Raw genomic sequence first — 23573 nt, forward strand, 5'->3', positions numbered from 1 at the left:
TCTTTGAAATAAAAAAGCCTTGGTTGGTTCTGGTCCAAGCCCTGCCATGGTGTTCGCTGGAAAACAGCCCTTGAGTGTCAGCTCGGTGGTTGGGGAGGAGGTGGAGGGACTTGGAGCTGCAGGAAGCCGGGGTGAGAACCACAGGCCAGGGCTAGGGCGCTCAGGGCTGGGCCAGTGGGGGTCTCCCCGTTCTGCCCCCTCTGCGCCCCCACAGCCTTGCTGGTATTTAACATCGCAGGGGGATTTTAAAGTAAACCGGGACTCAGCACTTTTGGGTGTCAGGGAGCACAGCCGTGCATTCATTCATTCCTTCTTCACAGCAGCCATCCGCCACAGGTTATTGTGTCGTGGCACTAGCCATGTGGTTAAGAGTGTCACACACAAAGCCCGTAAGTGTCAGCTTCCTCCGTCTCATGCCACTTTCTCCCTCCGCCTCTGTTAAACGTGTAATTGTCATGTGGCGGCGGAATTGGCAGCGTCCTGCCTGCACCTGCTCCTGGGTGCGAGCTCTCTGCAGGCAGGTGTTGTCTCATTCATCATCGCACCCCAGCCCCTAGCATAGTGGGTGTCATGGGAGAGGCACCTGGTAAGTGATGGGCAGAGGGGTGATTGGGTGGGTGGATGGCCTGACGTAAGAATACGCTGACACAGGAGTAAAATTCTCTCGAAGGAGGAGGAAACCCACCAGCCTCTCCAGCTGTAACCTCTGCATCCCTGCCGTCTGGGCTGCACGAGGCCAAAACTGATTTCACCAAGATGCTAGGGGTCTCCTTGAGGACAGACTATTTTATTAGCTCTTCTCAGTCTTTATTTTCCTCCTCTTCCCACACTTGACCTTCTCTCCCTTGGTTTCCCTGCTCACCAGCAGGGTAGCAGCTCCCTCTCCCTCTCCTCTGTAGACCCCTCTTTGCAGCTCCTAATATCAGGGAGACCCAGGCCCCTGCCATACATAGGTTGCACTCCTAAATAATCTTGTCTTTCTAACAGAACTCAGGCCCCGAGGATGCAGTCATGAGCAGGAGGTTTCTGCCCTCTCTCTCTCCTCCCCCTGTGCTCAGGTCGGGAGAAGTGCAGGGTCCCCATCAGCCGGTTTGGTGCTTCCATATGCATTTTCTGGTCTAACGGTCTCCCATCTTTGTTTTCCAGCTCCAGGGTCTGAGCCACAACGTGATCTTCACCTTGGATTCCTTGTTGAAAGGAGACCTGAAGGGAGTCAAAGGAGTGAGTGTTCAGAAATTTGCTTTGCACTTCAGCTTGAGAGGATTGATTTCTTTCTCTTCTAAGATCAGAGAGGCACTTGTACCTGAAAGGCACTCTGACCATTTTCAGCATAAAAAATGCTGTTGGAAAAAGACTATTAGAAAAAAATGTACCACTTCACAGAGTGGGATTGACAGAGACGTCAAAAGGAGGGGGGCGTGTCTGCGCGGAGTCTAGGCTCCACCCAGAGGAGCCCCTGGACCCGCCTCTCAGAACCGCTGGGTCCTGCTTCGGGGACATGACCTTGACCTCCAACCCTGTTGCCTCCTGTGTAATAAGTAGTGTGATGTGTCTGAGAGTGCCCCTTGGGACGTTTCAAGTGTCCTATAAAGGACAGCATTTGTGCTGAGATGTTATTTGAACATGATTGACCTTTATGCAAAAGTACATTCAATTTTATTTTCTCTTTTCTAAGGATCTCAAGAAGCCATTTGACAAAGCTTGGAAAGATTATGAGACAAAGTTGTAAGTGTGGTTTTTGTTTGTTTGTTTGTTTTTATTTGGGTGGTTGGTTGGTTCTTTATATTGTCAGAAGAGTTCCAGGAGAAACCAGAAGGACATGGCTCTGAGCCAATACCTTTGGGCAAAACACCGTTGGAAGGGCCAAGGGGCTGGCTCTGCCAGCCTAATTAGAAGTGCTCCCACCTCCTGGGCTAGTTGTCTGGAGCTAGTTGCACTTGGGCTATCAAGGGCTTTGGCATCCATGGCCAATATGAACTGTCAAGTTGTAGGTCTGTGACCTTTACAACTTTTACTATAATTAGCACATGACTATAGCCCATATACACATTTCTGGACAGCATGGCAATTAAGAGATAATAAAAATAATAGCTAGTGTCTGGACATGTGTCTGCCCACCAGGGCCTGTGCAAAGTGCTTTCCATGCATGAACACCTCACAGCAACCCTCTCAGTGTGCGCCTTTTACTGTCTGTTAATGGATTAGGGGCTGAAGCTGAGAAAGGCTGAGCCGCCCGCAGAAGGTCCCAAGGCTGGCAAGCATCGCGCTGGCATCCCCTGCAATCTGTGGGACCCTGGAGCTGGAGCTGCATGGTGTGGCTGCAGTGAGCGGCCTGCATGCCTGCCGCTTTGTGCTGGCAGGGGAGCTGCACAGGGGATTTTGGCGGGGGCCTGGCTTATCTTCATGCCCCATGGACCCCAGCACATCCCTTTATTATTATGCCTCTGAGATGGTTGTAACACCAGGCTGTGGAGTCGGGTTGGGGAGGAGGAGAAAAGTATTTTAAAAGTACTTAATAAAAATCTTGGCTTTAAACTCAGATGACTATAAACATAAGAGAATAAAGCATTTCCATAGGCAGCACTAATAGCAGAATGAAAACACAAGCAAAAGAAAACCAAATTCAGGATTAAATTCTCCCCCCCCCCCACCCCAGCCACTTCTTTTCATTGCTTGTGTAATAAATGCATTGTCAGGGGCTTGCTGCCTTAGGAGTACTCTGGGGCTTCGGCAGTTACAAACGCAGCTGAGAACAAGACGGTTCCTGAAACGGTCAGCGGATAGAACTGAGTGCCGTGCGCCGTTGCGTCAGGCCACGTGTCTTCGTGTTGGGCAGTGCGTCGTGAGTGCTCACATGCTGCTGGCCCAGAGGCACCTGCACACGTGTGGAAGGAATGAGAACTGAGGACTTGGGAGGAGCGAGGGGCCCGCAAAAGGGCCCGCAAAGGAGCTGTGGTGGCAGCTCCTTTGTAGGACGTAGGAACAGCAGGATGCTATGTGTGCTCTATCGGCTACACTGCTCCCAGAATTAGGTGGCATCACTGCATGGATATTGAAGTCTATGTGTTGGCCAAAGGCCTGGGTGTGCCTGCTGGTCAGGATTGGGAATATCTTAGAACATGGGGCATTTCACAGCAATCCACGTGCCCCCACACCACTTCTCTGTCACAATATGAACTTACCTGGCCATTCGCTTGTCTACATTGTCCTCTAGAATCTGGCTCAGTGAGGCCAGCGACCATAGCGTCCCTGGTGTGGTGTCTGCCTCCCAGTTGGCAGCAGAGTCTGGCATGGAGTTGGCACCCAGGGACTGTTTACTGAAGGAACCAAGCAATTATCCAGACCTGTTAGAGGAATAGTGAATTGAGTGGATCCTGTTTTTAGGACCTCACCAGGGAGATTTTAGTTTTGTCTTTTTTTTTTTTTTTTAATACATCTCTGTTAACGAATTTTCCTAAGATAGACTGTTTCTCACAGGCATACAGAGGTGCAAGAAGAAAAAACGTATGTTTGTGTACTTGACATAGTAGGACTCACTTGATCACGAGTTACCGAAAACGAAATAACTTATGGGGGGGAGTTAATTTATTGGCTTTGGTAACCAAGGAGGCTGGGCCTTTTCTGTGGCCTCCCATTTAGAACTCGGGAGGCGGTGAGGTGTCGTGGTTTCCATGACAGACTTGAGAGTCAGAGGTCCATGCAGTGCCATTTATCAGTTTTGTGATTTTGAGCCAAGATCCTTAACTCTGTTGATCTCACCTGTAAAATAGTCTAAAAATGACCTGCTTTTCAGTGTTTTGGGGAGGACAAGATCACGTGTGGAAGCAGCTGTCACAGTTGGCTAGCAGAGGGTGTATAATGAATGGTTCCTATTCAGGGTTTTTTTGGTTGTTTTTTTTTTTTTTTTTTTTTTTTTGTCTTTTTGCCTCTTCTAGGGCCGCTCCCTCGGCATATGGAGGTTCCCAGGCTAGGGGTCGAATCGGAGCTGTAGCCACCGGCCTACGCCAGAGCCACAGCAACGCGGGATCCGAGCCACGTCTGCGACCTACACCACAGCTCACAGCAACACCGGATCCTTAACCCACTGAACGAAGCCAGGGGTGGAACCCCAACCTCATGGTTCCTAGTCGGATTCGTTAACCACTGAGTCACGACGAGAACTCCGCTATTCAGTTTTTTAATGGGCATTTGTTATTTGGTCCAAACGATACATGTACGTATACATGAGACATGTGTTAAGACCTCCTCTGACTGCATGTGACAGAAACCCCAGATGACAGTGGCTTCAGCGAAGGAGGTAAAGCCTTCTCGGTGCGCGGCCAGGCACCTGTCACAGCACTGCTCACAGGACCTACAGCCTTGTCTGGCTGGTCATGTGTCTGAATGGGCCTCAGCATCTGAGTTGGTGACACGGATCTTTTTCTAAGGATGAGGAGGAGAGTGGCCCTTCAGCGAGCAGCGAGCGTGCTGCTGATGGGCAGATGCAGCCGCCGTCTGCCCGCCGCTCCTCCCCCCGTCCCTCCCTGTCCTCTGTCCAACCTTAGCGCTCCCTGGTTCAGCGCCACGTCCCTCGGAGTTCTCTTGCCGTTGTCTCTCGGCTCCCCTGCGGTGGGTTGCCGGGTTGCCGTGGTGGGTGAGGCGCTTCAGCGCTCTTGATCATCCACCCTCGCCATCACGTTCCCTCCACCCTTCGTCCAGTAAGATTAAGGCAGTGATTTGTGGTTAAACCAGTTGTCAGTGTGTATATTTTTGTGAGTATAAATAGTCCTCGTTGACTTGAAGGGTGTATTATGATTGAATTTCCACTCTCTCTTTTTTTTTTTTCCCCCTTTTGTCTTTAGGAGCATACCAACAGCCCTGGAAAGTTCTCTGTCCGGGGGTCGAATTTGAGCTGCAGTGGCCACCTACGCCACAGCCACTGCAACTCAAGGTCTGAGCCGTGTCTGCAACCTGTATCACAGGTTGTGGCAACGCCGGATCCTTAACCCCCTGAGAGAGGCCAGGGATCGAACCCGCATCCTCCTGGATGCTAGTCAGGTTCACAACCTGCTGAGCCACAGCGGGAACTCCCTGAATTTCCACTCTCATAGTATTTTTTTTTTTTTTCCTTTTTGTCTTTTTGTCTTTTGTTGTTGTTGTTGTTGCTATTTCTTGGGCCGCTCCCGTGGCATATGGAGGTTCCCAGGCTAGGGGTTGAATCGGAGCTGTAGCCACTGGCCTACGCCAGAGCCACAGCAACGCGGGATCCGAGCCGCGTCTGCAACCTACACCACAGCTCACGGCAATGCCGGATCGTTAACCCACTGAGCAAGGGGCAGGGACCGAACCCGCAACCTCATGGTTCCTAGTCGGATTCGTTAACCACTGCGCCACGACGGGAACTCCCTTCACTCTCATAGTATATTTTTTGATGTTTCTTAATGAAGTAATTGCTTCGTTTCTTTGTTTACTTAGTTCTATATGAATCTTTCGTGAATTTTTATTACCTAACAGCCAGTACTTATTAATGTTTCCGCTTAGAAAACACGTGCTTTTTATTCTTGTGATGGTTATATACTGATTACCTCGTGTCCTCTGTCAGTTCCTTCTTTGCTCTGCTGGAGACGCCTTCCAGGGCTCTTTAGATCAGCAGAACAGTTTCATCCTGGGGCTCCCCTTAGTGGTAGATCTCCTGTCTCCTCTTTGCTGGTCTGTCTCACATTTCAAGGTCACACGACCTCCAGGCTTTTCCAGGGAGTGGCTCTGAAGCAGGAGAATGTTCAGGTTTTGGCGTGTTCAACAATACCTTCCTTCTGTCAAATACAAAATTTAAATTTTACAATCATTTTCTCTCAAAATGGCAAAAGCATTGCTCCATTGTTTTCTCATTTCCAGGGTTGCGAATGGAAAAAATCTGATGCTTCTGATTTCCAGTCCTTTGCATGTGATATGTACAATTTTTTGGGTATTTTCAGTTAGAAAAGGTTGAGGTCTTCTCTTTACTCAAGGAAAAGTGACTGTCAGAATCACTTCGTGCCAGCCCAAATGTAAGGGAATGTATATGCATCCGTTCGTGTGTGAGACCAACGTTAAAATGTAGCAAGTTTCCTTGGTGAAAACCCACGCAGTTGTGTTGGTTCTCTTTGAACTTAAAGAGTTTTCGCTTTTGATGGATGCCACCAATTTAAGAGTTCCTGCCTCTTGCCTCCAGGAATTAAGAAGTAACCAAGTGGTTCTCATTAAAGGAAAGTCATGGGTGTGTTTTTCTAAATGATGGCATCTGTTTTAATTACAGTACAAAAATTGAGAAGGAGAAAAGGGAGCATGCCAAACAGCACGGGCTCATCCGCACGGAGATCACCGGGGCCGAGATCGCGGAAGAAATGGAGAAGGAGAGGCGCCTCTTTCAGCTGCAGATGTGCGAAGTAAGGACCGACTTTTCAGCCCTGTCCCCAGTTCCATTAGCTGGCGTCGTTCCTGCCAGTCAGCGGTGTCTGCGCTTAAGTGCAGGCTGTGTTCGATGATTGGAGAAGCACACTGTTTCTCAAGGATTCTAATCTCCGTTTTTCTCCAAGCCTTTTGGGATCCGCTGTGTGACTCTTGTCTCATGTTTTGAGCCCGGGTCCTATGGGGCTCTTTAAGCCAAAACAGGATTATTTGGTGAGAACTTTAATATTGCTTGCGAGTGAGTGTGGCAAAAAAAGTTTTGTTGAGGGGTAACATTGGTGAATATTAAGTTTTACTTAATACTGGCACAGGTGTAGAGCATGGTTAGTTTTTTGTTGTTTTTTTTTAACCATGTGTCCCGTTGGAATGAAAACTTAAATGACGTAGTCATCAAGAAAGTCTGAGTTCGTGGGAAAAAAAAATGGACCGAAAGCATGTTGCCTTAGATGTAGGGCACTGGTTCTCAAACTGGGTTCTCGCAAACGCTGGCATCCCTTGACCTAGAGGTCAGCCCATCCTGATACTGAGTAATGGAATTCCTTTGGAAGTTTTCAGAAAACAGTGACGTGGAGAGAATGCTCTCCGTTTCAAGTTTGCCTGCCTTCATTTTCTTTTCTTAATTTCTACCCCCTTCATAAGTCTTTGGCTCCTTCTTGAACTTGAACTATTCACCAACACTTCCACAAAATAAAACAAGTGAACAAGAAGCGGATCAGAAAATCTTGGCCAGTTGGGAAAATCAGAGCCACTGGTGTTTCGTGACTATAAACTAATAACCATCATTTTTATTTATTTCATCTTTCAGCTTTTAGTAGCCAAAGTACTTTCCAATTCACCTCTTTGGTCTAAAAGCATATTCCTTGAAGAGAATGCCTTTGTCTTGCCATCCTTCTTTCAGGTTTTTGAGCACATGAGCTATGTATGAGTTTGAGATCCACTGCACCGGGGGAAAATAATCAGTTCTTCCAGAATGTTTTGCTGTGTTTGATTTCCGCTTGTCTCGCAAACTAATCTCAAGCATTTACAGGATGCTAACATGCTAATCAATTTGTTTGGTACACTTGCAACTGTGTCAAATTGGTATTCCCTAAAGTAAGCGCACGCTGTCTGGCGGCAGCCAAGCCTCAGTAACTTGTGTAGATTCGTGATGGGCCCCCCCGTGACTGAAGAGCCCTGTCTGTAATGATTAATGGACAATTCTGTTTTATTTCCACAGTATCTCATTAAAGTTAATGAAATCAAGACCAAAAAGGGTGTGGATCTGCTGCAGAATCTGATAAAGTATTATCACGCTCAGTGCAAGTAAGTGGAATATCGCAAGCATGATGATTAGCCCAACCAAGGACCCCTTCCCTTCGTTGCTTTTCCTTTTTCTTTTGGTGGCTGCCTGGTGGCATATGGAGTTCCCCAGGGCCATGGATGAGATCTGAACCGCAGTTGTGACCTATGCCAGGTCCTTAACCCACTGTGTCAGGCCAGGGATTGAACCTGCATCCCAGCGCTCCAGCGATGCCACCAGTCCCTTTGCAACTTAGCAGGAGCTCCCACTGATTTTCTTAATTCTTTCCTTCCTGGTCTTAATTTGGTCACTCTTCCTAACAGTAGGGTGACCTTGCACAGCCAAATGAGGAGAAGTAGTTTTGTCTTCCATCTAGAGTGCTTTCTGTTTATCAGTCACTCGGATTAGGGCAGCTGTTTGGCTCCGCTCAAATGCTGTCTTGCAGATACTAACGTTGGCCTTGACAGCCTGTGGAAGTCTTGTTACAAATGCATGTGTCTCTGTCCCTTTGTCACTAAAGAGGCCCTTCAAGTACCTCCCTCTGCCCTTACTTGGCATTTTACGTGTTCTTGGCTCATTTGTACCACGTATTCCTACTTGGGATTGATTCTGGTTTTTCATAATCCTTGCGTGAAATTAAATACCTTGAACATTAATGATACTTTCTTTGCGTTTATACTCGGATTCCCGTGTGACTCTGGTGTATTTGGAGGGGCATTCGTTGTTCTGCATCAGCACCATCTTTGCTCGTGGTGCCCGGTTACCTCCTTACTACGTTTGAGATTCTGCGGCACCGCAGTAGTTACTTCATGTTTTCTCACTGGGCTGGCTTTCATGGGTTTTATGATAGAATTTTTGTCTGAAAATATGTCTGCTCCTATTCAAGTCTGTGCTGAGTCCGTGGAAGTTACGGAGAAGATAGTGCAAGAACTTTGCAGAGTGGCCCAGGTAGATTAGTGTAAAGGTCATTAGGACAAGGTCAAGTGCTCTTACTGTCCAGGAAGGTGCAATTCATAATCCCCTTCCATCAATCGTCTCTCCTGCTCTCGGTGATCGTGTTGTGTCCAGGGAGGGCTTTGTGTTCGACGGAAACGTGTTAGGAGTCAGCATTGATAGGATGGGAAAAGCACCAGTCAGGCAGATAGATGGGTTCGAATCCTGGCTCTGCAGCCGGGTAACTGGGGTCTGTATCGGGTGCTTCTCTAAACCTCCGTATCCTCAACTGTCAGGTGGGGGTTAAGGTTCATAGCGGACCCACCTCGGGTTTTTCGAAGATGTGAGAATCCAGCGAGATGACCCGTGTGGACGAGGCGCCTCCCCAGTGTCGTCTCGATGTGCCTGGTGGCTGCTGGGGTGATCCCGAGTGGCAGTGAAAATCAGTCATTCGCATGTTGCACAGGATTGTTTGTCTTCGGGGAGGTAAAACATTTAATAACCAAGTTGCTATTTACACAAATTCGATTTGACTTTTTTGTTCTTTTCAAAGTCAAATCCTCCTTTTGCAAAAGTGTCAGATATAAAAATAATGTGGAAAGATTTTCAGGTAGAAAAGTTTCAGATATAAAAATAAGTTAAAGATTTTTGCATTTATAAGATAGTTTTGCCTCTGGAAGCCTTACACCGAAGGCATGGACAGACCTTTGCCTTTGTAGCATAGTGAAGTGCTCGTGAAACTCTGAAATGTGTGGTGGCACTCCCTGATTTTAGTTTAGGCTGGAAGTTTTCATCTTGATCAGCTTCAGTTTTCCTAGAAACAGGTCATTGCTTTACAACTTTCACAGAAATAAGTGACTCTTTCTGTTTTCTCAGTTACAACACTTGAGCAGCTAATTTCAGAAATACCTTTTTTTTTCCCCCTTAGGGCTGCACCTGTGGCATATGGAAGTTCCCAGGCTAAGGGGTCAGATCAGAGCTGCAGTTGCCGGCCTGCACCACTGCCACAGCAGAACCGGATCTGAGCTGCATCTGTGACCAAAGCTGCAGCTCACTGAGGAAGGTCAGGGATCGAACCTGCATCCTCATAGATATTAGTCAGGTTCTTAACCTGCTGAGCTACGATAGGGTCTCCCAGGAATGTCTTTTGATCTCAGAATCTCTGAGTCACAGAGGAGGGTTTAACCTACACAAACTGAAGTTTTCCCCCCCCCAAAAAAATAAAATAAAATAAGATGTTTTGTAAACTAGGCATACATTAGCCTTTGCTGGTAAAGTTGGAAAGAGGAGCAGCTCTCATCTACACAGATATGTGTCCCCCCTTTACTCTTGGCTTTTTTTCCCTTCTGCAAATATTTCCTGAGGCCAGGTACTTTGCTAGGTTCTGGGGTACAGAGATGAAACAAGGTTTCTGCCCTTAGCAGTTAATTGTCTGGTACAGGAAGTGAAATAACCCTAATGAGGCTGAACAGTGACTGATAACACAGGGCGTCCAGAGGAGGAGAGCCTTCTGGCCAGGGGGAATCTGGAGGAGGTGGCTGGACTTGGAGGATGGTTGGCATTTGGCCACTGGAATCTGGCAGAAGCATCTACCCTGGGGCAGAGAGAGGTCAGCAGAAGGAAAACCCTGCACAGTAAAAACCTCCTTGTGGGGAGAGATTCAAAGGCATCCATTAGTAGAACTGGATTATAATGTAATTCAACCCGAGCTGCCCCACGGTTGAACCTCATGAACTCCATCACGGCAAGAAACCAGCGTAGCTTTCTTTTGAGGACTGCTCTTATTCTTTCCTACTTCAGTCAATCCCTCCAAACCCTTAATAGTTGTATAGCGGACCTATAAAGCATCCTCTACTTAGATTTAAAAAAGAGAAATTTTGGAGCTCCCCGGTGGCCAAGTGGTTAAGGATTCGGCATTGTCACTGCTGTGGCTCAGATTCCCTGGTCTGGGAAATTCCACATGCTGCAGGTATTACCAAAGAGAGAGAAAGAGAGAAATCTCATGTTCTGAGAATTTATTCTAGTTCCCAGAATGGTTTTCAGTACAGTGTCAAGTGGAGCTCAAGAATGACTTTGCTCCAGGAATCTTTGTGTCGTTATAGTACTTCAGTGCGGCTACAGCTGCTATCGTGGAAAAATAAAGGGAGCAGAAAAGAAGAGCTTTTGACTCTTTGTTACCCATTTCAGCTCACCCACGCCAATTACTCTTCACTTTCAAACATGAGCATTGGCAGAATGCGATCTTCAAAACATAAATATAATTTACTGCTCACCCACTCCTTTTACCACCTAGCAAGTGTCCTTATGATCTGCAGAATGGAGAGCACTCGTAAACATCACTTTATCATCCTTCATCATACAGATAATAATAGCTAACATTTATCACGAGCAATCAGCAAATTGTAGCTTAGAAAAGATCAGTAACTTGCCTGAAGTCACGTTCATTCATTTAAGAGATGTTCAGGAAATACGTGTCAAAACAGACAAAGCACAAGAAACCAAAGAAAATGATAAAACGGACTTTGAAGTTAAAAACTTTTCTGAGTGAAAGGGCCCTGTTAAGAAATTGGAAAGATAACCCACAGGAGAGGAGAACATATTTACACATCATTTCTCTGATATGGGTCTAGTACCCAGGACATGTAGAGAACTCTTGAAACTCAACAACAAAGAGGTAAACAGCTCAATTTTAAAATGGGCAAAGAATTTGAATAGCCATTTCTCCAAAGAAGAATGGAGACCAAATGGTCCAAAAGCCCGTGGAGCCATGGTCAACGTCATTGGTCATCAGAGCTTTGCAGCTCAAACCACAGTGTGATACCGCATCACACCCACTAGGACAGCTCGGACTATAGACCTGAGCAACACAACAGAGAGTATTTCTCGGGGGAAAAATAAATCGGAATCCTCGGTACCTTGCAGGTAGACATGTAACTGGGGCAGCTGCTTCGGAAGAGTCTGTCAGTTCCCCACAGAGTTAACCATAGAGTCATATGACCTAGCAATTCCAGTTCCCAGGTGTAGACCCATCATAACTGAAGGCAGGCATTTAACAAAGATGTCTTCATGCGTGTTCGGTGGCAGCATTATTCGCAATAGCTAAAATGTGGAAACCCCCACATAGCCAGCAGCGGATGGGTAGGAGAGCAGACTGGGGTATAGCCGTAAAAGGGAGTGCCCTTCATCCACAGAAGGAGTGCAGCGTGATGCGTGCTACCACGTGGATAAACATCTACAACATTATTCTAGGTGAAAGGAGCCAGGCGCAGGAGGGTACCTATGGTCGGATTCCATTTCCGTGAAATGTCCAGGAAAAGGCAAGTCCATTGAGACAGAAAGCAGGTTGTTATTTGCTGGGGGAAGAGAGAGAAATTGGGAGTCACTGCTAACAGGTATAGTGTTAGTTTTGGGGGCGATGAAAGTAGGTTCTGGAATTAGATGGTGCTGACAGGTGCATAGCCCTGTGAATGTACTCAACTAAAAACTACTGACCTGTGGAGTTCCCGTCATGGCACAGTGGTTAACGAATCCGAATAGGAACCATGAGGTGGCGGGTTCGATCCCTGGCCTTGCTCAGTGGGTTAAGGATCCGGCGTTGTTGCGTGGTATAGGTCGCAGATGTGGCTGGGATCCCGTGTGGCTGTGGCTGTGGCTGTGGCATAGGCCGGCAGCTACAGCTCCGATTTGACCCCTAGCCTGGGAACCTCTATATGCCGTGGGAGCGGCCCAAGAAATGGCAAAAAGACCAAAAAAAAAAAACCTACTGAACTGTGTGCTTTGGTGGTGGGGGCGGCTTTTTGGCCATGGCTTCAGCATGTCGAAATTCTTGGGCCAGGGTTCAAACCACAGCCATAGCAGTGACAACGCCACGTAGTTATGCTGTAGGCCTCCAGGGAAGTCCAAAATGGTGAATTTTATGTTACCTGAACTTTGTCTCAATTTTTTAAATGAAAAAATAACAAGACAAAAATAAAGATTCATGGCACTTACAGTGAGAAGTTGACAGAACAAGGCTTGAACCCCGGTCTCTAACTTCAGAGTCCATGCTTTTAGTATGTGACAGATTCTGATTTGCGAAGCCCAAAGTTAGGTCTGGGTGCCGTTGCATTTTTTAATATGCCTCATGTGAGCCGGGATGCCCCTCTCTCCTGTCTCTTCATCTAAACTGTCGAGGTCTATTTGCAGCTCTTCAGTACCTACGCTGCCTCCTGTGCATTCAGGTTCTCAAACACCACGGGGCACACATGGGATGTAACTGGGAGAAGGTGTCCCGTGACCTAGACAGCTGCAGGTCAGCACCTGACCCAGTCCAGGCCTGAAGCTTAGAAACCAGCCTCTCCTGACGGGTTGACGGTTGATTTGTCAAGAGGTCCCTTTGGTTTTTTGGCTTTGAAGGGCGGGGGGTGTCTTTTTAGGGCTGCGCTCTTGGCACATGGAGGTTCCCAGGCTAGGGGTTGAATTGGAGCTATAGCCGCCAGCCTCCACCACAGCCACAGGAATGCCAGATCTGAGCCGAGTCAACAACCTACACCAACACTCACAGCAACACCGGATCTTTAACCCACCGAGGGAGGCCAGGGATCCAGGAATTGAACCCGCTTCCTCTTGGATACTAGTCAGGTTCGTTACTGCTGAGCCCTGACAGGAACCCCTGGGGTTTTTTTTGTTTGTTTGTTTTAATGTGCTTTATAGTTTGAGTTATTTTATAGAACCATACTCTCTCTGTTACTCCAAGATACCCTACCTTCTTTGGAAAATAATAGAATGCTCTCTGAATCTTTCGCTCTTTGGCCGAAGCAATACCTTTTTCTGAGCCCAGTAGGACACATGATGAAGGGGTATCAGGACTGGTCTCTCTCTCTTTTAAATTAAAAGCAGAGAGAATATAGTGTTTTCCTTTCCCATCATTGCTCAGAATGACTTAGGAGAGAAGTCATGTACATAGCAACTCTCTGAGGATGAAGAATGTTCTGGTTTGTTCTCAGGAGGATGCATCCTGCCTGATGGATGATGACTGTGTCAGACACTCTGGAGCTTGCTCTCTACAGCTGGGGATGTGTGACGGCCCATCTGTGTAAATGAGAGGGCCATTCTGCCCATCGCTTGGCCACTGATCTTTTGCTGGCACCCTCTGTCATTAAAATACGGTCGTATTTCTTTCACGCTGCCCCTTTAAAAATGCGTCCCTAAGGTCAGAGAAGTGATGAAGCCGCCTTTGCTGGCGTATGGCCATCGTGTGTTGAGCTGCTTCTCTGAGCCTGGAATGTTAGGCACATTCTCCTGGTGCTCAGAGGAACTCTCCAGGTCCTGGGTAAGGACGTGGAGGCACAGGACTCCAGAGGTTTTGCTGCCATTCACTGGAGAGCAGGGTTTGGACCCAGATCAGATCTGCCGTGTTTTGTAATTACCTGTGCTCCAGAGTCAGAGAACCTTAAACTCCGATCCCAACTCTGCACGTGATGCTGGATGACCTCGTCACCTGCTTGGCCGCTCTAGGTCTGTTTCCTTCTCTGTCTTACAGGTTAATAATTAGAACTGCCTATCCCGTTGGGTTTTAACAAGACCTTTAAAAGGGGTCATTGCAAGGATTGTGCGTAACAGTGACTGGCACGGAGTAAATACTCAATTCCGTGCAAGCTGCCATCATTATTATTACTACTGTGAATCGTCATCACCTACTTTCCAAATTATTTCAGTAGTTGACAGGGAAATTGGCAAAGGGACAAGGGGGACGTCATGCGCTAATAGCTCATTTCCCCCCGTGCTGGGGAAGCGTTCTCATGTTCAAGTTGAGTGGCAGGTCATCAGCACTAACCCCTGTGCTTCCTTTTCCAGTAACAGGACCCTTTCCTCTCTAGTAGCTCATCTGATGCCCCTTGAAGCCGGAAAATGGCCACCTTTGGAGATGAGCGTGCTCGTCCTCAGACTGGGTCGGTAGCCTGCCCGAGGTCAGGCAGGCAGTCAGGTTGGGAGCCCAGACACCCCGTCCGTGACTCCTAAGCCTGTGGATTTCCGCTGAACCCAGAGCCAGCTCACAGAGAGGCAGGAAGGGAGCAGAGAAGCTAGTACCGTCGTGGTGGATGGCTGTGGCTCTGAATCCCACCCAGCCCCCCCGGACTGCTCACCAGAGGGCCCGTGCAGTGGACAGCCCGTTGGCCTTTGCGCTTTATGGTGGCCCTCACCCCTGTCGGGCTGTGTTCCCCAGTAGGTTCTCGTCCTCACTCCTGCTTCGCAGGAAAAGCTAGCCCTGAATCCCCATCTGAAAGGGGCTCCGCTCAGCCCTGTGCTCCCTGCTGAGGGTCAGTTCTTTGATCTTGTTTTGCCCGAGTAATACATGGTCCTTTGTAGAAGATGTTTAGAGAACGAAGTTATCAAAAGGGAAAGAAAATACTCTTCTTGCTCAGAAGGTGGATTTTTGTGTATGATTTGTTTTGTGTGCAGCAATTGCACTGAGCCGTGGGTTATGATGACACCTCATGGTTTTTCTTCGTCTGGGTTTGTGATGTTCTGAAGAATTTAAGCACAGGCAAATGGACCGTTTGCGTCTTTCATCAACTTTTTAATTGGAATTTGCCCCCCTTCCAGCTTGCTCTCACTGCTGTTGCAAGAACTTTGCATTTTTATCACCACCACCTCAGACTGAAACAGTGCCCTCTTTCTCTGTAAAATGTGTGTTTTATGACAGTCCTTGCGTGCTGTGCACATCTGTTGGCTCCGACTTGACCTGGAGCACTATGGTCCGATAGGACTGTCCCACGTGATGGAAATGCTGGTATGCGTTGCCGTCTGACATGGTCCCTGCCAGCCCCAGGTGGCGACCACGCACTTGCGATGTGGCTGGTGAGGCTTCCTGAAGTGAGTTTTACATTTACTCACTTGTAACTAAATTGGCTGCCTGTGGCCCGTGGCAGACACGGCGTTGGAAAAGGAGCATCCGCGCTTCAACCCCCCTTCCTTCTGTTTTTAACATGGCGATTAACTTCCCTTCATGTTGAAAGCGAAAATGAAACACCTTGACAAAAATATCTTCAAAGAATCCGTGTCCCTCTGAGAAAGAAATGACTCCTCTGATAAACCTCTGCAGCTCCAGGGAAGGAAACCAGCCTTTACGGAGCATCTCCCCACCACCTGGCACTCTGCTGAGTCATTGCACATGTGTTGTCTGTATCATTCACCCCGTTTCATACAGATGACATGGGCACAAGTTCAGTCACTTGCCAAAGTCCCATAGCTGGTACATCCTGAAGCACAGATTCTAGGCTATAAATCCCAACACCCTTGCTTTTTCTGTTGTAAGTTGTCCTGACAACACGCATCAAGTGTTTGTTCTACTTGCAAAACCTTTCTCCAGAAATTAAGTGCAGTCTCAGAGATTAAAATGGGTTTTGCTGTGATTAACTTTGTAACCATATGTCTGCCTCCTTGGCAGACGCTCCTTCCCAGATGTAGAAGATGCTGGTTCAGGTTCATGCTGATGGGTGGCCTCCTCTCTGCAGAGCATTGCCTGCTGCTCTGGCATTGGCACTTGACCTGAGCACAAGCCAGAACTCAGTGAGCCGTGCCCTTGACGGACGGGGCTGGGGAAAGCTGCTTGGGAAGGTAGCGGCTTGGCTGAGCCAGGGCAGAATGAGAGTTGGGTAGGCAAGTGTAGTGGGGAAGGGCGTTTCAGGCAGAGGGAACAGCATATGCAAAGGCTGGGGGAACAACTGGAAATACCAGAGCATGGCTGGAAGCCAGAGTTTTTAAGGGGAAAATAGTAGGAGATAAAGCCAGAAAGATAGGAGTTCCCGTCATGGCGCAGTGGTTAACAAACTGACCAGGAACCGTGAGGTTATGGGTTCAATCCCTGGCCTTGCTCAGTAGGTTAAGGATCTTTTGTTGCCATGATCTGTGGTGTAGGCCGAAGATGCGGCTCAGATCCTATGTTGCTGTGGTGTAGGCCGGTGGCTACAGCTCCGATTTGACCCCTAGCCTGGGAACCTCCATATGCCATGGGCACGGCCTTAGAAAAAGCAAAAAAAAAAAAAAGCCAGAAAGATATTCAGGAGCCAGAACAGAAAAGTTACTCAATTCTGAACTGAGAAGATTAACTTCCATCCCTGAAGGCAGTAAGGAAAACCTAAATGATAGTAGGTAAGAACTTACAGGAGTTGCCTTCATGGCTCAGTGGTTAACGAACCTGACTAGGATCCATGAGGATGCAGGTTCGATCCCTGGCCTCACTCAGTGGGTTAAGGACCCAGCTTTGCCGTGAGCTGTGGTGTAGGTCACAGAGAAAGCTTGGTCCCATGTTGCTGTGGCTGTGGTGTAGGCTGGCAGCTGAAGCTCCAGTTCCACCCATGGCCTGGGAACTTCCATATGCCACAGGTGAAGCCCTAAAAAGCAAAAAAAAAAAAAAAAAATTTACATATAGCTGTCCAATTAAACAATTAACCAGAAAGCTCTCTTTTCTCCCATTCCTATTGCTGAAGGACTCTGTAAACCCAGTTTCTCTTTTCTACTAAAGGTGTGAACCTTAAATGATTTGGAAACTTAGAGAATTTTGGAATGATACACAGTGTAGTTCACCGAATCTATTAAGCTGAGAAGATATGTGTGGATCCCAAAGTGAGCCCTCAGAATTCTTGGTAGTGCTTCACTCTTCGCCTCTGAGCATCTGCTCTGTGCTGGGCCCACTGTGATGTGGGGATGTGAGACTGTCCTTGTCTTCCAGGACCCCTTCCTCTCATGCCTTGAGAAATAGTCTGCCAGCAGCGTGGGGAGCATTCTAAACACAGACACAAACAGGGCTCCTGAGTTCACGTGCTCAGGCAAGTAATCTCTTTGCTTGGTAGTAAGACCTCTCATGCCTTGAGAAATAGTCTGCCAGGGAGGCGTGGTTGAAGAAGCTTCCAGCAGCGTGGGGAGCATTCTAAATACAGACACAAACAGGGCTCCTGAGTTCACGTGCTCAGGCAAGTAATCTCTTTGCTTGGTAGTAAGAGCAGGGGTGTCAGAACCAGGCCCCAGACTGGATCCCGGTTCTGTCACTTAACTAGTTGTGTCGGCAGCGTGGGCAAGCTGTCTGCTCACCATGGGCCTCGGTTCATCCTTCCTTCCTTCCTTTCTTGTTAGTCTTTATAGGGTCACACCCACAGCATATGGAAGTTCCCAGGCTAGGGGTCAAATCAGAGCCACGGCTGCCGGCCTGCACCCCAGCCACAGCAATTCGCCATCCAGGCCGCATCAGCGACCTACACCACAGTTCACAGCAACACCAGATCCTTAACCCACTGAGTGAGGCCAGGGATCGAACCTGCATCCTCTGGGATACTAGGGCGCATCGGGAACACTCCCTCAGCTCATCCTTTGAGTGGAGAACAGGTGGAGGGGCGCGTTCGCTCATTAGGGTTGTTGTGGGCTGTAAATGAAATGACGAGAACACTCAGCATCTGGGCGTGTGATGAAGGCTCCACGCTTGGCAGTGCTGGGAGTCATTCAGGGTGAAGTGATGCCCCCTTTGGATACACCCAAATCTGTTGGTATCACTGATTTGACGACCTGAGTTTCACATGAGTTGGAACGAGGGGGTCATGAGGGAATTGAAGGAACGCTCACTGACTGTGCTCTGGCCTTTATTTCGCTCCTCAGTGTCCAATTCACCTTCGTGATATTCCACTGGTAAATGTATCTCTCCGTCTTTCGAAGTCAAATATGGCACAACCAGGAAGACAGCTCCTGTGTGGCTGGGTATCCACATTAGGAAATTAGTGCATTGAGACCGTGGTTGTTATCTGCAGTGTCCACGTGACACCTGCTAACACATGTAAATGGTGCTTTTAGTTCATTCATTGGTCCGTCTTTGTAAAATACTGAAATTAGGTTTGCGTTTTATATAGCTATATGGTAGTTTACTATTCGTATATATAGTTTTCACTATATATATGAAAGTGTTCAGATTTTTCAGGTAATTGTAGCTCATTTTTTTTTTTAACACTGCCAGTAAATCTCTGATGTTTCCCCTTGTAGTTTCTTTCAAGATGGCTTGAAAACGGCCGATAAATTGAAGCAGTACATTGAAAAACTGGCTGCTGATTTATATAATGTAAGTACTTTATAAAATACATGTACTTTAACTTGCCTTTGTGGATAAATAGCAGTAAATTTGAAATGCATGTTAGAAGAATATTAGAGAAAAGAAGACACAGGGAAGTGATGTCAGCATAACCTGGGCAGATAAACTTTTTTTTTTTCCTGGTTTAACTCAGAGATGTCACCCCTGGGCAGATGTACCCAGGTGTGTTTTCAGGTCATTGGAGGAGTAGATGGTCCCGAATGGCTCGCCATTCTGGGTTCAGTAGCATCACATACGAATGCTCTTTGGTCAGCACTTGGAGAAAGAAATTTTATTCCTGGAAGGATAAAAATTGAGTAGAAACAGGTTTCAGATTTTGGGGGTTTTTTTTGTTGGCTTGCTTGTTTTATGTTTCCTCTTCTTTTTTCCCCTAGCATCTAGGTTTTACTTTTATAATAGGAAAATCAAGAGGAAAACTTTTGGGGGTGCGGAGGGGGACCTAGATGCATAGATAGAAGTCTCGAGCACATGTTTTAGGAGGGTAATTCCATATGTTCAAATACGGTTTTGGAGTTTCCAAATGCGTCCTGTGTTCTGATGGAACTGTAAAAATACACGGCTGGTTCTTTTTTCAGATTTGCTTTGGGTTTTTTTGTTTGTTTGTTTGTTTGTTTCTTCATGATCAGATTTTCTTTATAAAGTTAGCATGGTTCGGGTTGCACTGAAGTTGTAAGTGACTAAGAAAAGTAGCACCCGTCCCTCGCCTTGATAGAAACTCTGTAAAGGTTCACATATGCGTTAGCTCCTGGGATTTGGGTCGTTCTCGGGGTTTGTCTTCTGGCCCATCCGGTTACACTGTGGTAGTCCCATCCCAACCTTTGAAAAACCAGAAGCAAATGACTCAGTGTTATTCCTTAACTTTGTTTACAGTAGTACTTCAGAGTTAATTGTCTAGCCTAGATGTATTATTTAATAAGAAAGCATGTTGCGTTATTCGATGATTTCAAAACTCCCTGGTGCTTTAAGATGCGAAGATGGCGCCTTTCATGTCAAAAATGAGGCCATGTCTGAAGGACTTTAATGAGGAGAAATTGAATTGTTTGCTGAGTAGGATATATTTGGCTGAATTCAAACTCTGTTCATCAATGTATAAAAAATAAGTGATCGAAATTTTTTTCTCACAGATCAAACAGACCCAGGATGAAGAAAAGAAGCAGCTGACTGCGCTCCGAGACTTGATCAAATCCTCTCTTCAACTCGATCAGAAAGAAGTAGGTGATGGGTGTTTCCGGCAGGGCCAACTGCGTCCACGGGGCCGCCCCTGTTTCCTCATCTGCAGCACAAGCCTAGTGAGAGCTTCCCGCCAGGGTGCCGCTGGAGGATGAATAAGAAATGCAGGGCGGGAGTTCCCATCATGGCGCAGTGGTTAACGAATCCGACTAGGAACCATGAGGTTGCGGGTTCGATCCCTGGCCTTGCTCAGCGGGTTAAGGATCCAGCATTGCCGTGAGCTGTGGTGTAGGTTGCAGACGCGGCTCAGGTCCCGCATTGCTGTGGCTCTGGCGTAGGCCGGTGGCTACAGCTCCGATTAGACCCCTAGCCTGGGAACCTCTATATGCCGTGGGAGCGGCCCAAGAAATGGCAAAAAAAAAAAAAAAAAAAAAAAAGACCAAAAAAAAAAAAATGCAGGCCGTACTACCCATCGTAGAGACACAGTAGAAATGGTCTGTTAGTCCCCCTCCCCCCAATTCCATGACCAGACTTCCGCCCTGGCTTTAACATGTGTGCTTCAGAGGGCACCCTCCTGGGCATTCCTGTGTGCACCCCACTTCCTCCTAGATCAGCCCTGTCTTTCCTAAGAGCCACAAGGGGCCCATCTCATTTTGCAAGGGAAATAGAGGAATTTTTTTTTCTTTTCTTTTTTGGACCACACCCATGGCATATGGAAGTTCGCAGGGTCGAATCAGGGCTGCCACAGCCACATCAACGCCAGATCCCTAACCCACCGAGCAGGGCCAGGGGTCAAATCCACATCCTTGTGGTTCCTCGTCAGGTTCGCTACCCCTGAGCCACAAAGGGAGCTCGAGAAATACTGTGACACAGCAGAGCCCATGGAGGTTTTGCCCCGGCGTTCCGGAAGCTAAAGAGAGGTAGTCCTTGCATGTTGAAATGGAGTGTGCAGTGCAAGGCAGGTGTTAGAGGAATACAGTACAGATCCTTAATTATTAATCTCATTTGTTCATTGGTTTGGTCAAACATTTGGTGAATACCTGGTGTGTGCCAGCCACTGTTCCAGGCATCAAGCTCTAGTCAGAGAGCTTGTGGAGCGTAGAGGGAGCCAGCCCTTTGACCCAGCAGTTGGACCTAAAGTGGTATCGATGCTGGAAGAGGTGAGGAGGAGGCGTGCTAGGAAGCAGAGGAAACCAGAGACCTGAGAAACTGCCCGGCACGCTCAGCAGGCTGCCCGCAGCTTGGAGCCGTGAGAGATGCAGCCCCTGAGGTGAAAACTCAGACCTGATGGTGGAGGACCTTGGCCGCACACTCACGGGAGGCACGTTCAGGAGTGGGCACCATTTGTTCCGCGGGGGAAGAGAAACAGTTGCCTGTTTATGCGATGAAATTATTATGGATTCAGTTTAAGTACAGTATTGAAAATGCCGTATTTAATAATAATCACACAAAATACCACATTTTTATATAGTCAGCTCCTCATCATATTATCTCAGATTGACAAACCGACTATTTGTAAATTCCTAAAATTTCTGAAAGGGGTTCAGGAGTCCAAAACAAAAACAAACCAGGCCTCCCCACAAACCACGGGAAGCCCTGCACTGGCAACACTCATCTTTAAGCAGCCTTGAGGGTTCTCCTGATGGCGCAACGCTAGCCCTCTCCTCCTGCCTCCCCAAAACCAGTTTTTATACACACATCGGGTTTTCGTACAGCAAGAGGAGACTGCAGCCCTGTAACCCTGAGCTCCTGCCAGCCCCTGGAAGCAGGCTTCGGTGGGCAGGGAAGTATGTGTGCCATGTACACACACCATCCAGTGTCAGCAGCATCCGCCCCTGGGCTTTGAGACTCCTTAGAAGGTGCTGATTGGAGTTCCCATCATGGCACAGTAGAAATGAATCTGACTAGGAACCATGAGGTTGCGGGTTCGATCCCTGACCTCGCTCAGTGGGTTAAGGATCCGTTGTTGCCATGAGCTGTGGTGTAGGTCGCAGATGCAGCTCAGATCCTGCACGGCTGTGGCTGTGGTGTAGGCCGGCAGCCATAGCTCTGATTAGACCCCTAGCCTGGGAACCTCCAGGTGCCACGAGTGTGGCTCTAAAAAGCAAAAAAGGAAGAAGGAGGTGCTTGTCGCTGGTCCTAGGAAGAGCTGTCTCCTGGGAGGACTTCTCCAGGTAAGAGCACAAGAAAGACCCGCATAGAGGAAGTAAGAGGTGGATCCCTGGTGGAGAGGACTGCGGGGTTTGTTCTGGCCAAGTGTGCACTTAGGCACCTCCTCGCTTTGTATTGGCACAAGGAATTACCTCCTTTCCGTGTGTGCAAGCCTTTTGGGGGGAAAAAAGGGACCACGACAGTCCCTTTTTGTTTTGCATAGAGACTGATGGAGTCTGCTCGGACTGGCTGGACACCACAGTTGGCTGTAAGCCTCCTGTGTACATCAGGAAATGGACATGGGGTACTCTAAATCCACCCCAAATTAATAAATGATGGGAGTTCCCACCGTGGCTCAGTGGTTAACAAATCCGACTAGGAACCATGAGGTGGCGGGTTCGATCCCTGGCCTTGCTCAGTGGGTTAAGGATCCGGTGTTGTTGCGTGGTGTAGGTCGCAGATGTGGCTGGGATCCCGCGTTGCTGTGGCTCTGGCGTAGGCCTGTGGCTACCTCTCCAATTAGACCCCTACCCTGGGAACCTCCATGTGCTGCAGGAGCGGCTCAAGAAAAGGCAAAAAGACAAAAAGATAATAATAAAAATAAATGATGGATTTTTACTAGCGCTATAGTCAGAGTCTTTTACAAGTAAAATTGATCTTTCACAGCATGCCTGTCCCGTTCTCATGCTGTTTATCATCTCTTTTCACACAATATGTTTAGCAGGTAATGATTTTTAACGACTTACTAAATATGAAAGAAGGCTGTCCACCAGAGAGTCTTTGCCATAGCACTGCTGTTTGAGGAGTATAAAGTGATCTAAAAAAGCACCTGAGGGAGTTCCCGTCGTGGCTCAGTGGTTAATGAATCTGACTAGGAACCATGAGGTTGCAGGTTCAGCCCCTGCCCTTGCTCAGTGGATTAAGGATCTGGCGTTGCCATGAGCTGTGGTGTAGGTTGCAGACGTGGTTCCAATTCCGCGTTGCTGTGGCTCTGGCGTAGACTGGTGGCTACAGCTCTGATTTGACCCCTAGCCTTGGAACCTCCGTATGCCGCGGGAGCAGCCCCGGAAAGGCCAAAAAGACCAAAAAAAAAAAAAAAGCACCTGAGGTATTCCCTTTGCAACACAGAAGTAAAAAAAAAACCAGAATCCCTTGGGTGTGGCCCTGAAAAGCAAAAAAAAAAAAAAAAAGGACTAGAGGGAGTTCCCATCATGGCACAGCGGAAACAAATCCAACTAGGAACCATGAGGTTGAAGGTTCAATCCCTAGCCTCACTCAATGGGTTAAGGATTCGGCATTGCTGTGGCTGTAGCGTAGGCCAGTGGCAACAGCTCTGATTAGACCCCTAGCCTGGGAACCTCCATATGCCGTGGGATCGGCCCTAAAAAGACAAAAAAGAAGCAAAAGGAAAGGATCTGAGATGTCCTCTTGTGGCACAGCAAGTTAAGGATCTGGTGTTGTCACTGCAGCAGCTTGTGGCACTAATGTGGCATGGATTTG

The 23573-nt window shown here is 47.8% G+C and overlaps 1 protein-coding gene across 10 annotated transcripts in view; it reads left to right on the forward strand.

Annotated features, from left to right (window-relative positions):
• The window catches only part of ASAP1 (ArfGAP with SH3 domain, ankyrin repeat and PH domain 1), a 344867-nt gene that overhangs the window by 250001 nt on the left and 71293 nt on the right, over window positions 1-23573 (forward strand). For 6 of the 10 annotated variants that reach the window (XM_021088909.2, XM_021088918.2, XM_085021651.1 and 3 more), the window contains 6 exons: window positions 1147-1221; window positions 1676-1725; window positions 6275-6404; window positions 7643-7728; window positions 18647-18722; window positions 19877-19963. In XM_021088909.2, the coding sequence (XP_020944568.1) occupies window positions 1147-1221; window positions 1676-1725; window positions 6275-6404; window positions 7643-7728; window positions 18647-18722; window positions 19877-19963 (504 nt within the window). Of the gene's footprint in view, window positions 1-1146; window positions 1222-1675; window positions 1726-6274; window positions 6405-7642; window positions 7729-18646; window positions 18723-19876; window positions 19975-23573 lie in introns of all 10 variants that reach the window. The other 4 variants (XM_085021654.1, XM_085021656.1, XM_085021657.1 and 1 more) reach the window with 1 other exon arrangement.

Source organism: Sus scrofa, chromosome 4 (assembly GCF_054392235.1).
Source record: "Sus scrofa isolate SSC_HxYL_T2T_F1_AM1 chromosome 4, Sscrofa_HxYL_maternal_Yorkshire_Landrace_v2.0, whole genome shotgun sequence".
In the NCBI taxonomy this organism is placed as follows: domain Eukaryota; kingdom Metazoa; phylum Chordata; class Mammalia; order Artiodactyla; family Suidae; genus Sus; species Sus scrofa.